This window comes from Microcebus murinus, chromosome 5 (assembly GCF_040939455.1).
Source record: "Microcebus murinus isolate Inina chromosome 5, M.murinus_Inina_mat1.0, whole genome shotgun sequence".
Taxonomy (NCBI): domain Eukaryota; kingdom Metazoa; phylum Chordata; class Mammalia; order Primates; family Cheirogaleidae; genus Microcebus; species Microcebus murinus.
Window position 1 is genome coordinate 78,918,431 of NC_134108.1, and position 17,014 is coordinate 78,935,444.

Below are 17,014 nucleotides of genomic sequence, written 5' to 3' on the forward strand. Positions count from 1 at the left end.
AAAACATGGCTTACTCTTTGAACACAAGTGCCATCCCTCCAGACAGTTGACATCAATAGATGCAAATGCTTAGAAATTGAGTTTTGTTTTTGATTCATTTTCTAAGATAACAGAACTTAAATTTTTAGATTTCAGTTTTGGTACTATGCCGAGAAGTGCTACATAACAACAGGGTTTAACCTCCCCATGATAGTCCACAAGTTTTGTTTTAAGGCCTGGGTTTTGCTATGCTGCATGAAGCCAGCTTCCAGAGGTGGGCTGACACCAGTGCCAATTGTCCTCAGGTCTTTACACATTTTGAACACTTAACGTCTGCTTGCTTCTTACAGATATTCTTTCTCCTCCCTTGCTTTTAGTTTTTTGCCATTTCTTCCTGCTGTAGTATTTGTTCTATTAGTCTCCATCTACATTAGCTGTTTATAACCTTCAAAGGATTGTGAAACTATATAGGTCAGTTTATCAGAATTTTCTCTGAATGAAGACTAGGTTATGAATTAGGTCCCAAGTGGCTCTCTAATGAGGACAGAACATATACTCTTGGTCTATTTTAACAACCCTGAGGTTGCCTACTTCCTTGTTCATAGTTTTGCATGGAATCAGAGAGGTTGCCATATATGTGGCCTTAGGGTAAACATAAACACAAAAGCAGCACATATTTTGTGCCATTATTTTTTGAGGAAAACCCAAGACTGCATTTTATTGTTTCTAAGGGTTTTTTCCTATAAGGAACATAATTATTGAATGAACTTCTCTATTCTGAATTGTTGAGATTTCCAGATGAAGTTAGCTTGGATAAATAAGATGTTTTTTGACTCTTGTTGATTTCATCATTTTGCACCAGAAAACATGTATTTCTAGATTCATACAGGTAAAGGAAAGTAACATTTATTGAGTGTCTTCTTTATGACAAACACTTGACTTAAATTATTACACTGGTCTTCACAAAATTTCCCTGGGCTCAATAATTCCTCCTCCATTATATTGATGAAGAAACATACTCAGGGTCACTGGGCTGAATTGCGTCCTTCCAAAATTCATATAGTTGGAGTCCTAATCCCCCAAATCTCAGAATGTGACCTTATTTGAAAATAGAGTTCTTGCAGAGGTAATCAAGTTAAAATGATGCTATTAGGGTGGGGACCCTAATCCAATACGACTGGTGCCCTTATATGAAGAGGAAATTTGGACGCAGATGATGCGATGCCACAGGAAGAAGATGGCCATCTATAAGCCATGGAGGGAGGCCTGGAACACACCCTTCTCTCATGGCTCTCAGAAGGAGCTAACCTTGCCAACACTCTGATTTTGGACTTCTAGCCCCCAGAACTTGAGACAACAAGTTTCTGTTTTTCAAGCCACTTAGTCTGTGGTGCCTTGTCCAGGCCACTCTAGCAAACAAATGCAGTCATGTAGTTAGTACACAAAGACAGAATGTAAACTGAGGTCTGGGGCCACATGTGGTCTTGTCAGTTTCTTTTCTGTGGTTTTGAGAGGTCTGAGTTAGAACCAGCTGGTCAATCTGGAGTTGGGGACTGGCTGTGGGAAGCACAAGAGTGTCTTCTGCACTCATTAACAGGCAGAGGAGCCCCCTGAGCTAAAAGCTCCTCCCCGCTCCCTTGGCCTCCTTTGGAGAGGTGCTGGGGGTCTCTGATGGGCAGAGGCTGTGGGCAGCATCCCCTTGTGCCTGGAGCAAGACTGGAGCTATTTCCTCAAGCATGACCACAGCCACCACCTTGACACTCCTTTTCACTAGTTCCCCCCACTGTCACCCCAGGTGGAGTGAACAAAAGGGAAAACTTGGGGTTGGGAGCAAATGGTAACACTTGGAACAACTGCCTTTAAAGAAACAAGAGGATAAAATGATCCGAAAGGCAAGCTTCATCCATGAAGGAGAAAATAATCAGAAGCTTGCGGGGAGAGAAATGTACTCTTTATTCTGATAAGATGCAGAAATTGCTCATTAAGAAAAATCGATGATGATAAAACAAAGAATAAATCATCTAACACTTTAAAAACCCTTTAAGGTCATATGTTTTTCACTTAACTACATCCGAAGAGAAATATACTCTCTACTTGTGCACATTCATCTTTTCAGTGGCACACATTATAAACCACATTGGAGGGTTCAGTTTAAAAAGAAGATAGCTTTAAATCTTTTTTTGAGACAGAGTCTCACTTTGTTGCCCAGGCTAGAGTGAGTGCCGTGGCATCAGCCTAGCTTACAGCAACCTCAATCTCCTGGGCTAAAGCAATCCTCCTGCCTCAGTCTTCTGAGTAGCTGGGACTACAGGCATGCGCCACCATGCTTGGCTAATTTTTTCTATATATATTAGTTGGCCAATTAATTTCTTTCTATTTATGGTAGAGATGGGGTCTTGCTCTTGCTCAGGCTGGTTTCAAACTCCTGACCTTGAGCAATCCGCCTGCCTCAGCCTCCTAGAGTGCTAGGATTACAGGCGTGAGCCACCACGCCTGGCCGATAGCTTTAAATCTTTACAAATGGTTTAAATGTGTTAGTTGCATATCGACTAAAAGATGATGCCATCTGAATTATTATTTGGTCCTAAAGACCTAGCTGATATTGAAGTCTCAGGTTAAGTGTTTCCAAGGGAAGACCATATTTTGTAAATTATCCAAGTAGATACATTTAGAAAAGTCAACATTGTATCAGAAAAATTACATTTGTGAACAATACAGATATGTTCTCAAGCATACCAGTATGTGAGTGCTCACACTAATCAACCTCTCAGACCTAATTTAAACTGCTTTATTGTTGCAGGAGATACTCACGGCAGGAAGTGCAAAGAACGAAATGCCAAGGAGTGCAAAGCCTGCAGAAAGCAATCTTCCCAGCCAAGTCAAGGGAGTTTTGTCTCCATAGCCAATAGTTGTCAATGTAATCTAAAAACACAATAAATAGAACACGCAGCTTAAGTGCTTGAGAGGAACATTAGGACTCATGAACAGGAGGCAACGCAACGTTTCCACTAAATCATTATTCAACAAGACTTGTTGGCGCATTTTATTACTGAGCTTTAATTTTCCGTGACGCATAACAGAACTTCTCTTTGTTTAAGGAAGGGAATAACCTACATACTTGTTCCTCCCTTATAACACAGTTTTCCATCTTTTCTAAGTGCATTCAAAGGAAGGTTATTTAAGTAAGTGGATAACCATCAGTGATACAGAAACGATAGCGCCGTGGATTTAGGACTGGATCAGTACACAGAGCAATAATTTATGCTAGTTAAGGCCGTCCCTTCATTAGCTTGGCAGTCATTTCCTGAAGGTCTGGTGTGTACAAGGTATGTGTTATGATTTGTAGTGGAACAAAAATGAGACGTACATAGCGCTTGTCCTAAGATATTTACTGCCTGCTAAGGGAGACATGCCACACACAAATAATTAAAACACAAAATAGGGCGAGACAGGTTTTATGGTGGGAGCACAAATAATCTGCTATGGGAATTCAAGGAACAGATTGATCATTACAAGCTTGCGGGGCTGAGGAGGCTTTATTGGAAAGATGTCATCATACCTGGGCTTTGAAGGAGGGGTAACATTTGTGAGGCAGAAATAATAAAGAGGGTGGTCTAGAGAGGGGAAACAGGTGACCAGCTGCACAGCAGTGAGAACAAATAGGGTAGCTTTTCTACAAAGTACTAGTTGTTGAGACGGACCCAAGCATGTTGCATTTGAAAAGGATTAGTGACTTTTCAATTTCTTTCAATAGCGTTTTATGGTTTTCAGTGTATAGTGTACATTTTTTTCAGTGTATATGGTATATATATATATATATATTTGTAGCTATTGTAAATGGAATTGTTCTCTTGACTTCTTTTTCTGAAATCTTTTTAGTGTATAGAAGTACTATTGATTTTTGTGTGTGATTTTGTATCTTGCGACTTTACTGAATTAGTTTGAGTTCTAGCCATTTTTTTTTGGTGGAATTTTTAAGGTTTCCTATGTATTAAATATAAGATCTTGTTGTCATCAAACAGTGACAATTTCATTTCTTCCTTTCCTATTTGGATGCCTTATTTTATTTTATTTTTTTTAATTTTTTTTTTTTTGAGACAGAGTCTCGCTTTCTTGCCTAGGCTAGAGTGAGTGCCGTGGCGTCAGCCTAGCTCACAGCAACCTCAAACTCCTGGGCTCAAGCGATCCTCCTGCCTCAGCCTCCCGAGTAGCTGGGACTACAGGCACAAGCCACCATGCCTGGCTGATTTTTATATTAGTTGGCCAATTAATTTCTTTCTATTTTTATGGTAGAGACAGGGTCTCGCTCAGGCTGGTTTTGAACTCCTGACCTTGAGCAATCCGCCCGCCTCGGCCTCCCAGAGTGCTAGGATTACAGGCGTGAGCCACCGCGCCCGGCCTTGGATGCCTTTTATTTCTTTCTCTTGCCTAACTGCTCTGGCAAGGACTTGCAAAACTATATTGAATGTAAGTGGTGAAAGTGGGCATCCTTGTTTTGTTCTGGGTCTTAGAAGAAAGGATTTCAATTTTTCAGTGTTGAGTATAATGTTAGCTGTGGGCTTATCACACATGGTCTTTGTTGTATTGAGGTACATCCCTTCTATACCAACTTTGTTGAAAATTTTTGTCATGAAAGGATGATAAAATTTGGGCAGATGCCTTTTCTGCAAGAAATGAGATAATCTGAAATAAAGCAGGCACAGAAAGACAAAAACCGCATGTTCTTAGTTATATGTGGAATCTAAATTAATAGAACTCACAGAAGCAGAGAGGCTGGGGGCTGGGGGAGAATGGGGAGATGATGGTCAAAGGACACAAAGCCTCAGACAGGAGGAATATGTTTTTTCCTTTTTGAGATCTATTGCACAGAGTGGTGAATATAGTTAGCAACAGTGGTATTGTAGATTGCAAAATCACTGAGTAAATTTTAAATGTTCTCAACACAAAAAATGACAAGTACTTGAGGTGATGGATATGTTAATTAGCTTGATTTAATTATTCCCATTGTATTCATAAATCATAACATCACTTTGTGCCCCATAAATATGTAGGCCTATAATCTGTCCATTTACAATAAAAAAAGATGAGGATTAGTGGAAGAGGAGGTGAATTAGATATGCCAAGGCCAAGCCAGGGAATGTCTTTGTTTTTTTTTTTTTTTTTTTTCCAGGGGATGTCTTTGAATGTCACGTCTCTCCCATGATCAAACAGTTCCAGGGGCTTCCCATGTTCCTTAGAGCAAAGTCCCAGCTCTTCTCCATCGTCTACAAGGTTCTGTGTGATTGAGCCTCGGCCTACTACTCAGACACGGTTTTCTGCCATGTTCTTTCTCATCCTGCTCGGCCACACCTGCCTTGCTGTTCTTGGACACACCAAGCTCTTTCTCGCCTCAGGCCCCTTTCTCTTACAGTGGTGGTTTGTAGGGGAGAGTAGAATGTTGTGAACTCTGAGACAGCACCTTGAGTCCCTCTAGAGGTGTGCAAAGACACTGCCCACCTTCTCTCTGCACTTCTAGGATGACCACATTTTACTGAGAGCAGGGGACTTGAATAGCCAGAAGCTGAACCTCTAGATTCAACACTTTCTTTTACTCAGATTACAGAGGAGCTTGGGAAATTTCTTGGTTGAAAAGCTTTGGGGCTTTTTGTTGCCAGGTGAGATTTGGGAAGGATCTGGCAGTAGGGTGGCAGTTTTGTTTCCCTCCATGACAGAGAAGAGTTTCCATTATTTGTTGCCTGGAAAGTGAATCATTTCGCTGTTGTGGATGGGAAGCGGATGAATGGGTTTCATGATGTAAACAGGAAGGTAGTACCATATATAAAATTATAAAGTCTCTAAGGTACTTTTACAATAAAAAGATGTGAGTCTTCTCCAGGACTTCACACTGGCCCGTCTGTTTGATCTGGCTGCAGACTTTCTAAGGCAAAGACCAGCTTCATTTGATAAAACCATCTGTAGATGAGCCCTGCATAGATATTCATTGATTTTTCTCGACTCTCAGGCCAAGCTGCCCTTGAAGTACCAGCGAGTGTCCTTGGAACGGTACAACTATATTATGTTTCTTTTCTTTTTGCCAGCACTCAGAAGGCCCTGCTAATGTTTATCAGCTGATCCTTTGTACATGAACTGAGCAGTGCTCTCAGTGCCTAGTCTCCCATGCCTGTGCTAAACAATAAACCCATTTCTGCCTTCTAGAAATCTCCTGAGTGTTTTCAGTGGCTGAACCCAGTAATGATCAGTTTCATTTAGGTTCAGAATCGGAGAAAAGGAGGTCCACATAGAACCCAAAGACACAAGCTCTCCAGGATACTCCGGGAGATCCTAGAACAACAGCTTGTTTCAGAGCACCTTGAAAGGCTGCATATATGATCTTTGGGGCCTTGGAGGAAATCGCACCTAGACGTCCCAGTTGAATTGGGTTATGAGGCAGTTGATTCATTTTCTGGAAAAAACTCTTCACAGATCTCCAAGAACCCAGCAGCATCCTGATGGCATGGTGTGGCAAGACGACTTATTCTATTGTATCTCATCGTCTCTGTATTGCAGCTGCTCCTACACTGAGTATCTTGGTGATTCCCAGTCCGAAGGGCAGGTGGTGATTATAAATTACAGTATACAGTTAATATAGTGACAAGGAATGAATGGACTTAAAAAGCCAGAGTTGATTTGGGAAAAAGTAGATGTAGTAACGGAGCACTGTTATAATGAAAAACAAATAAACAAATAATGCACCTCCTTGGAAATAGCACTCTCTTTAGATCGGGAATCCAACATTAAATAAATAATATAGCTCCTCCTTTGAAGATACCTTCACCACGTTGTGTTGTGTAATTCTTTGCCAGTTCTACATGTGCACATGGCATTGGGGTGCAAGGCTTGAGCCCAGTAGGTGATGGTGCTGGAATCAAACCCAGGGTCTCTCTGTTCATCTGGGGTGAACCATGTGGATGCTTCATGACTACATACAGGCTGGGTGGGTGGAGATGACAGGGCTTGGGTGGGCTGAGGATGACAGAAAGAACTGAAGTGTGGTCGGTTAATGGGTTCTCTTTGTACTAATATATTTTTGATACTTCCTGAGTCAAGGCATTTAATTCTCTTCTAATATATACAGTGTTAAAAGTGAATCACAATACATCAGACTTTTACTCTGCATAGAAAATATGTTTCAAAGGAATTAGTTGAACTATAAAGCAGTTGAATCAATGTAAAATAAATGTTCTTATGAAAGAGTCCCGTTATTCTTTGTAGGTGAGATGGTGTTCTGATACTATATATTAATGCATGAGAAGACACAAAGAAGCCTTCTTAATGGAAATTTGACTAGAGCAGATAATCAAAAAGACATATATATTACATATATATGTCACATATTTTATTTTAACCTAAAAGACATAAATGTATTAATACATTCATTTCCCAATATTTCCAATGAAGAATGTATTCTGCAATTGGAGTTTTGTCTCATCTATTTGCATAAACCTCACCCATAATGCATCATTTATTGTTTTAATTTTAGTGTTTTTAAAAAAATTTGTTTTGAGTGGACTTGACTTTTGTAGGAGCCATCTGAGTATAGAGTCCTAGATATTTAGGGTTTTTTCCCCATATAATTGTGTGTCCACCCCTGATTTCAAAATATTTTTAGCATTTTAGTATATTTAGTATTTTGCATTTATTGAGCTTTTCTAAAGCATTCTATTTTCATAAAACCATCCATCTTTCTTTCTGTACCATATGTCATCAGTTTATGCAATAATATAAAATTAAACCTTGCCATTATAATTACAAATACAACTGGCATAAAAAGGTTTGGGGATGAACACACTGACTCTTTGCAAGCATTCAAACAACGTTAAGAACAGAATTCTGTGGATTCTAAAGAGCATTCACTGTGCTGCCGGCCTCAGTTGGCATGTTTTACAGGAGTGGGGAGTGCCAGTTAATCTGGCCAGCCAGTGAAGAGGAAGTAAGTTTCAAGAGCCTTTATTCTAACACAAACACAATGTTTAGATGAATGGGCAAGTAAACAAAATAATATTTTGTGAACTTTGATATTCCTTACACAGGTGTGAGCATTAGTTTTTGCTTGTATATGTGTGAGAGAGATGAGAAGCAGGAGAATAGGACAGACTTTTACAACATTGTATTCAGCTGCCCTGAAAGATTCATGCACGACTGCTGATGAAACTAGGACCAGGTGGGCGCGAGTTACTATTATACCACACATAAGGAGAGACCCTTGCCTACGACATCATGGGAGGACATGAAGAAGGAGTCCTTTGAGGGAATAGGTGAAAACCTCCTGAAGCGTAAACAAGTTGAAACCAACAGGCTATCCCTCAAAAATGACGCACGCTAAGCAAAACATAAAAAGAACAAAAAGAAAAAGAGAGTACTTAAATGAAGATGTGAATGGATTCATGGAATACCTAAGACAGAGCTCACAGATGGTTCACAATGGGGAGATTATAGCAATAGAAGTTCAGAAAGTAAGGGAAGAAATTGCAGTTGCTTTCAAGAAAGACAGTCAATGGGAAGGAAGGTGATTAAAAAGATGAGCAGCAAAGAAAAATGCAATGGTATGTTTCTACTGCAGAACCTGGTTATGGAATTGCAGATTGCCCAGCCACCCTTGAAAACCAAGATATGGGGCCGGAATGTGTTACTGGGGTAGGTCCCTGGAGCATGAAATAACCATGTATAAGGCTAAAGTAGACCCAGCTCTTGGTGAATTTCCTTTTGCAAGATGTTTTGCTTGTGAGGAAATGGGACACCTGTCTACATCTTCTCCCGATAATCCCAAAGGACTCTATGCTGATGGTGGTGGTTGCAAACGTTGTGGCTCTGTGGAACATTTTAGGAAAGATTGCCCTGAAGGTTAGAATTCAGATTGAATGGTCACAGTTGGTTGCTGGCAAAGGGACTGAGTGCAGAGTATGAAGACACTTTGGATGCACCTAAACCGCAGAAACCCCAAACAAAGAAACTTAAAATGGTTAATTTTTGATAATGACTAGCACTGTTGTTAGTTATCATGTCATTTTTAGTTTCTAAACTGGGCCTACTTCACAAATGAGAGCTAGGCTCTCTTGGAGCCAAGCCTGTATTTAGATGTCAGTATGATCTGGGGGTGGGCAAAAACAGTTTTCTGCATTCTGTCCATCTAAGAGTACTTCTACCGCTGTTTGGAGAAATTCACTGAAGAAAAAAAGAATGAAACGATTAAGTTGGATTCTCTAAAAGAACATATTTTTAACAGACAGAACTTAGACATATCTAGGTGATTATATACTTGATTGTAATAATCATCCTTTTCAAAAGTAAAATTATGCATAAATGTAAACCACCCCTAACAAAGAGTGGTTTTAAGCCCCCAACAAAGGCTTATTTTAAGAAATGAATTTTTGGTTATATTGTTTTCTTAGTGCAAAGTGCCAATGTATTATTATTATTATTATTATTTTTGAGACAGAGTCTCGCTTTGCTGCCCAGGCTAGAGTGAGTGCCGTGGCATCAGCCTAGCTCACAGCAACCTCAAACTCCTGGGCTCAAGCAATCCTCCTGCCTCAGCCTCCCGAGTAGCTGGGACTACAGGCATGCGCCACCATGCCCGGCTAATTTTTTCTATATATATTAGTTGGCCAATTCATTTCTTTCTATTTGTGGTAGAGACGGGGTCTCGCTCTTGCTCAGGCTGGTTTCGAATTCCTGACCTTGAGCAATCCGCCGCCTGGGCCTCCCAGAGTACTAGGATTACAGGCGCGAGCCACCGCGCCCGGCCTATAGTAGAAATTTATTTATAAGTTGCCACCAAGTCTGCATTTTTAAAATATTGACTAAAAACACACCTGTTATTTGTTTATTTTTCTGGAAAAAAATAAAAGACACACTATATTGGGCATAATTTCATTCTTGACCTAGTTTCAAAGCTTATAAAAAATATGCTGGTTATCACATGCAGGGTACATCAAATTTTTATTTTAAAAAATCTTCCAGAATTCCTACTTGTTGACTTTTGAACATGATGTTTATAATATTATTGGAAAGAGCGTGAGGTTTTGAATTTACTTATTAAAAAATAAACTAGAGATTATGAATTAAAAAAAAATGTCTAACATCTCCCTTTCAGTGCAGTTTTAGGCAGAGTAGGACTCCCACGGAGTGAGAAGACGCCGTTTACTGCCACACTCCATGACCCGGGGTGGAAGCTGGCAGATGCATTCTCCGGCCGTGGTGTGACAAGACAGATCAGGGGCTGAGCAGGTCTGGCCCACTTCCTTTGTTGCCTGACCTCAGCTGGCCTCAGGAATCCTTGGGAGTTTGTGCCATCTCTCCTGTTGGACCATGTACTTGAAGGTGACGTGGCAGATGGGAATAACTCAGATAAATTTTTGCCCTCGCGTTCCACATGCTCAGTTGCAGTTAAGCAGGTGAAAAGAGAGAATTTCTGAAAATCTTTATGTTGCAAATGTCGGCATAAAGTTATTACTGTAGTAGCACAATCTGCGATGGAGTGGGGGCACCTCAGTGTGTTTAGCAATCAATAATTCTTCCTCAGAAATAATGCTTCAAAACAAATAAAAATTCTGATCCAAGCTTTCTTGACTTTTTTTTTTTTTAATGGGATCGCAGATGTGATGGTTAGATTATAATTTAGACACTGGTTAGGCTACAGGTTTTTTTTTTTTCCATAGCAGAATTAATTCCAGATCAGGAGATATAAGTTCTTCCTTCTTTTCTTTGAGTAACAAGATCAACAAATATTTATTGGCCTGATTTTGAAGAGACCATTATGAATACTAGTTTAGCTAATACATTCATGCGAACAAGTTAAGAATATACTGCTGGTAGATTTCCAATGCACAGCATAATTTCCCCATAAGGAAGTCCTTTAAGGAACGATGATTCATACCAGCAGTTTGTCAACCCTCCCTCCCTTTCTCTTCTCTTTTCTTTTCCTTCCTTCCCTTCTCTTTTCCACTCTTCTCTCTAGGTACTTCCAGAGCACCTCGTTTCAGATAGTGGGTGGTCATAGAACCTGTGCAGTCAATCTTAAAATCTGGTCACCTTGAACTAGATCAGAAAGGTTTTCCATCTTCAAACATCAGGATCACCTGTGGTGGTGGCAGCCTGTAATTTGGGTTCTGCTGGGGTAGCTCAGAGCATTGCATTCCATACTGTCCTTCCAGACTGGTGGTCATATGTGTAACAACAGTAATGGCTGACATTTGCCTATTGCTTGATAAAGCACATCTATGTGCCCTAATCTCATTTCACACACACAGAGTGAGTTTGTGTTTGGGTGATAACATTATCTCTATTTTACAGAGATATTAATGATTGCTTAGTATCATACTTCCACTAAATCATAATATTGGGGCCAGAACCCAGGTCTCTTGACTCTAATTCTTCTAGTCTTTTCAAAACAGCACGTGCTTAATGCTTATGGAATAATAATCACTGAGAAAAAGTGTCCAGAGCCACATGGGAGAAGATGTCATTGAAGAAACAGACCTCTCCTTAGGAAAGAATTCCCCAAAGAGGCTTACAATAATACATTCCACAAATGTATACCATTAAGGTAGGCATGGGACTTACAGATGCTCATAATAGCTAGGATTTTTTGGTGGGTAGCAGCTGGGGTACATGCATCTCAGCTGGGGTGCATTAATTTTTGCTTGGTAGTTGGTAATTGTCTTAAATAGTTAGGGGCTGGTAATGCGTCTGTAGTAAGAAACAATTATTAGCTTTAATTATTTAAAAAAAATTTTTTTTTTTTGAGATAGGGTCTTACTCTGTCATCTAAGCTAGAGTACAGTGGTGTCATCATAGCTCACTGCAACTTCAAACTCCTGGGCTCAAGCGATCCTCCTGCCTCAGTCTCCTGAGTAGCTTGGACTATAGGCATGCACTACCATGCCTGATTAATTTTACTTTTTTTTTTTTTTGGTAGAGACGGGGGTCTTGCTCTTGCTTAGACTGATCTCAAACTGTCGGCCTCAAGCAATTTCCTGCCTCGGCCTCCAAAAATGCTAGGATTATAAGCATAAGCCACAGTACCTAGCCAATTACTTTAATTTAATATACCAGTATCAAGTCAGAAAACAACAGTTTATAAGATGCTGCAGAAAACATTGCGTACTTTGAACTCAAGGTAAGGAGAGCTGATTTGCTGAAGGGTAACTGGTATTATCAAGGACAAGGGTATCTTTTTTCATTCTACAAATTTACACAAGTTCTTATTCTTAGATTTTGCAGGAGGATGAAACTCATGGCATATATTTGGGATGTACAACATGTTGAGTGCAAAGTATACTACATTATATTCATAGAACCTTCCATATGGTTTGCTTCTAGAAAGATTGTAAGATTTTCAGCATGAATTCTCGGACGAACTCTGGCTAATATAAAGTTCTTTCACATGCCTGAGGTAATCATTTCAAGCACATGGTCTCAGGTGGAGCCTGTGTTCACATGCTTACTCAATAGTAGATTTATGCTATCTGCTGCTGTATGCATTGTTTTTTTAAACCCACAACACTAGCTTCATGACAGGAGTAGCAGGAAATAGAAAGAGGACAGACTGGCCTTCAAGAACAGGTCATTACCCCCCAAAATTACTTCGGGAAAACCTGATCTTAAGTTATTGCAGAATAAATCTAAAGCAAATCAAAAGGAGAAACACAATAACAAGAAAGGCGATAATCATAGAAAGTAACCCCAGGAAAACCCATTCTTAAATTATTTCAGAATAAATCTAGGACAACTAAAAAGAAGAAAAAAAAATAATAATAATAGGAAAAATATTAAATGGAGCCCCACCCAGCAATCAGAAGATCCTCCTTGCCAGTAGCTGTTAATGCCTCAGCTGCTAGAGACACTTCCCTCTTCCATTTTCTGCCATCAGTGCTACTTTAGTTGCCACTTCAGAACCCAGAATATCTTTTCATCACAACTCCCGATTCCCAATCCCCTTCTGTGTTTAACTTGTGGCTCTGCATTGAAGCACAGAGCTCTTTTTTGTTCCTTTTGTTATTAAAGGTGTTTACATGCACAACAGTGACGTCTACACCAACGATAGCCATCATCTTTGTTGGGCACTTGCTGTGTTTTTGGTACCAGGTCCTTTATGTCTGTCATCTCACTTATTCAATGGGCTAGGTATTGCGAGTCACTAGTACGAAACTGTTTTCAGGGATCAAAGCTCTTTGAATTGTTACTGGCTTTGAGCAGTGCCGATCCCATCGCTGTATCGCTCCAAAAGTTAATCTTGGGGCCAGCTCTCACCATCTTAATGGAAGGAGTTTAGTATGTAGTATTTAGAATTCAATGGGACATTGTACCATAGAAAAGAGATTGCATTTTGATACTTTGGGCTCTTTTAATATAGGTGATTTCCTTTTTTTTTTCATTAAAGTCTGGCACTTAGAAATACCCCAACTCAGGGTGCTTTTATTTCTTAATTTATTCTGGATACTTCCATAGTTATTAAGGTGTCCATTATGCACAGCATGGAAAATTTTAAGTAAAAAATATCCAGCCATATATTTCATTAAGGTTTTGATTAATGTATATTAAAAGGTATAATAGTTTAAATTTATTTTATTTCACACTATATATCTAGTATATGTTCTTATAATGAATAGAAATAATTAGCCCTCATGTTGCCTTTTGTATCTTTTTAGGCTTCAGACAATTTAAGTAGCGAGTCAGTTAATATCAACAAACCTGCTATGGGCCAATTAGGCCAATAAGACCTTTTTAAAAATATTCTTAGAAGTTTGGCATTTTAGAAGATTTTTACTCTCATATTCAAAACTAGATTTTTTAAAAAAAAGTAGAAACATAATGAGGCCATTCTGGAACCTGTTAAGTACGGGTTAAATGTCAATCAAAATAGCACTACTGAAATGGAAATCAATGAAAATATGTTGTTTCTCCCTGAAAGTCATAGATGTGACTTTTGAAAACCTGCTATGTGGGTTATTCTGGAAGAAAAAAAAAAAAAAACAAAACTAAAAAACAAGCTGGTGACTAAGTGAGAGGTATATTAAGAGTTTCCCACACACTATATAACACACAATCCAGCAATTCTTATTAGTAATAAGGAGAAATGGAAGACTAATGAACAGAAGGTAAAAGAGCTGGCAGGCTGAACTCACCACAACTGCGTCTCACTGGGGGAATGCACCTGAGTGCATAGCGCACCAGTAATTTAAATATATCAGAATTATCCAAGAGAAGCAAAAACTAAATCTGAATTCAAACCACTGCTTTGAAGGCTGGGATGACAAACCGTGTTGCCCTTGCTGGCAAGAAAAATCCTCCCGTTTTCTCAGTTTACACAGTTGATCCCACCATGAGTCATAGATTTTCATATGCTCTCTACATATAAAAAGTATTTTAAGAATGTCAGATGACTGCTCTCTTTCAGATTTCCACTTCTCCTTTCAAATGTCCATTATTGCTTGTGAATAGTGAGGAGGAGTCAGAAATCAAATTATTAAGCCCACAAAAATGCTTGGATACCAGTGGCACAATCTCATAGGCATTTATCTACTAAGATAATTTTTTTTTTTTTTTTTTTTTTGAGACAGAGTCTCACTTTTGTTGTCCAGGCTAGAGTGAGTGCCGTGGCGTCAGCCTAGCTCACAGCAACCTCAAACTCCTGGGCTCAAGCGATCCTCCTGCCTCAGCCTCCCGAGTAGCTGGGACTACAGGCATGCACCACCATGCCCGGCTAATTTTTTTTTTTTTTATATATATATCAGTTGGCCAATTAATTTCTTTCTGTTTATAGTAGAGACGGGGTCTCGCTCTTGCTCAGGCTGGTTTTGAACTCCTGACCTTGAGCAATCCGCCCGCCTCGGCCTCCCAAGAGCTAGGATTACAGGCGTGAGCCACAGCGCCCGGCCTCTACTAAGATAATTTAAGAAAAAAATTCTGCTCTTTAGGTGAGCGTATGTCTGATTTTTATTCATTTCATTCCTGCTATACAGCCAACAAATATACCAACAAATTTTCCTTGTCTCTGACAGACAAGCGTTCTAGGTCTTGAGGTTTTGATGAGCAGGGCAACAAATCAACAATTGGTAACTCAAATTTGTGCTCCACAAAACAAACAAGTAAAAAGCTTATCAATGTTTCAATCACAGTTTAAGAAAATGATATATTTTTATTTTGGTGACAAGCTAGCACTCAGGAAATACTAATAATGATTTATAAGAAAACTTAACTTTGTTGGATCAAAGAGATATGGAAATTCTTTAGACAAATATACAAACACTGTATATTTTCACATACCCACCCTTTGGAATGTCTTAAAGGAATAAAATAAAAAGAAATGTAATTTATACATGGCATAAAGCACTCTCATATCTTGTGATATTCTTACTTGGGCAGAAGTTCTGATGACTGTTTTATATATTCTTAATGTAGGGGAAATTTTTGCTTCAATGGAGAACTATGCGTTTTTCAGAGTACACCTTTCCAGGTTTTTGGATTCTGATTTTACGGGACTCTGCTCCTTTCATGGCCTTTGAGCTATTTTACAACTCTGTAAGTTGTAGATAACTGGTAGCAATGCAAAATAATCCTTGTCTACAGACATGTAAATAAATTGTCTAGTGGAGGTTCAACTGAGCTTCCCTCCCACACTGTGAAAGAAGCCAGTTTTGCCTCTCTTTGCAAATTCATTTCAGTATTTCTAATCTTAAAATGTTTTTATTCTTTGGATAGCCCTTCGAGCTGGTTGTAACATCTTACTGGTTTCCTCATTAATAATGACAAATAAAAAAATGAGTTAAATAAAATATTTAGCATGTGTTTATTTTCTATCTGTATAAGCATCACGATTTTACTTTTATTTGTTTGGAAAATTATTCTCTAATAATAATACAAAGAAAAAGTAGTTTTTGAATGGAAAGTTTTGAAATTAGGTGTCTATAATCTCTGATCTCACAGATGGTTAGCAGTCTTCTCCTTTTCATTTTTCTGTGCTGTAATTTTACTCTTCTCACTTTTACTCAGCTTCTGTTCCTTTTTTTAACCCCAGATAAACTTTCTGATGATTGGCAAATCAATGCTACAATTAGCAATTTAAATCTGTGCTCCACAAAGCTAAAACAAATGAACAAACCAGACTATCAGTGCTTTAATCACCATTTAAAAAATGATATATTTTTATTTGGGCAACAATTTAGCACTCAAGAAATACTGCTGATGATTTATAAGAGAGATTATCTTAGCTGGACCAAAGAGATGTGGAAAACCTTTAGATAATTATAAGTAGTAGATATTTTCACACTACCCTCTTTTGTAAGTTAATATTTTTATTGAAACTATCCATAGGAACCATTACACTGTATTCAAAGGAAAATTTCACAACATCCAATAAACGAAAACAGATTTTTATACTTACCGTGCCCCACCAGAGAGCATCTGCATATGTAGAAAACTCTTTATTGGCATCCTTTTCCACCAGGTAGACAAGGAAAGATGAAAAAATAAGAACCAAAAATCCTATGTACCAAGCCGTGATTAATTCCTAGATATAAAAAGAATGAAAGATTTTTAGAGAAGGAAGATTTTTGAAAAAGGAAAAAAGAAATCTGCATGATTCCATTCACTTCACTACATCCTAGATGTTTATGATGGCTTTTAAATAATCCTTTACATACCATACCCCAAAAGTGCTTTAACCCATTTCTGAAATGACTAACTTTGTTTGTGATAGGTTTATTAAATATTATAGCAATCAGGGAAAACGTTTCAAAAGTTTTGTTCCAAAAGTTGGAGAGCAAATCTCACCTTGCTGTGAGCATAAACCACTGAACCCAGTAATTTCCAAGTGCCTCCCCTTCGGTCCATGCGCACCATACGGAGGATCTGTAGGAAACGGAGACTTCTGAGTGCAGACGTGGCAAAAATATTACCCTGAGTTTTTGCAGAAACAACTGCTATTGAAGCAATAAGAACAATGGTATCTGAAAGAAACAGGTTGAAACAGCCATAAGTAGCATGACTAGGATTT

At 38.8% G+C, this 17,014-nt stretch overlaps 1 protein-coding gene and 1 pseudogene across 5 annotated transcripts in view; one reads left to right on the top strand and one right to left on the bottom strand.

Annotated features, from left to right (window-relative positions):
• The window catches only part of KCNQ5 (potassium voltage-gated channel subfamily Q member 5), a 510,994-nt gene that overhangs the window by 85,539 nt on the left and 408,441 nt on the right, over positions 1-17,014 (bottom strand). For all 5 annotated transcript variants that reach the window (XM_012754013.3, XM_012754011.3, XM_012754012.3 and 2 more), the window contains exons 4-6: positions 16,792-16,967; positions 16,403-16,528; positions 2,791-2,901 (exon numbers count right to left, since the gene is read on the bottom strand). In XM_012754013.3, the coding sequence (XP_012609467.2) occupies positions 2,791-2,901; positions 16,403-16,528; positions 16,792-16,967 (413 nt within the window). The remainder of the gene's footprint in view (positions 1-2,790; positions 2,902-16,402; positions 16,529-16,791; positions 16,968-17,014) is intronic.
• LOC109730829 (zinc finger CCHC domain-containing protein 9 pseudogene) lies at positions 8,088-8,989 on the top strand (annotated as a pseudogene).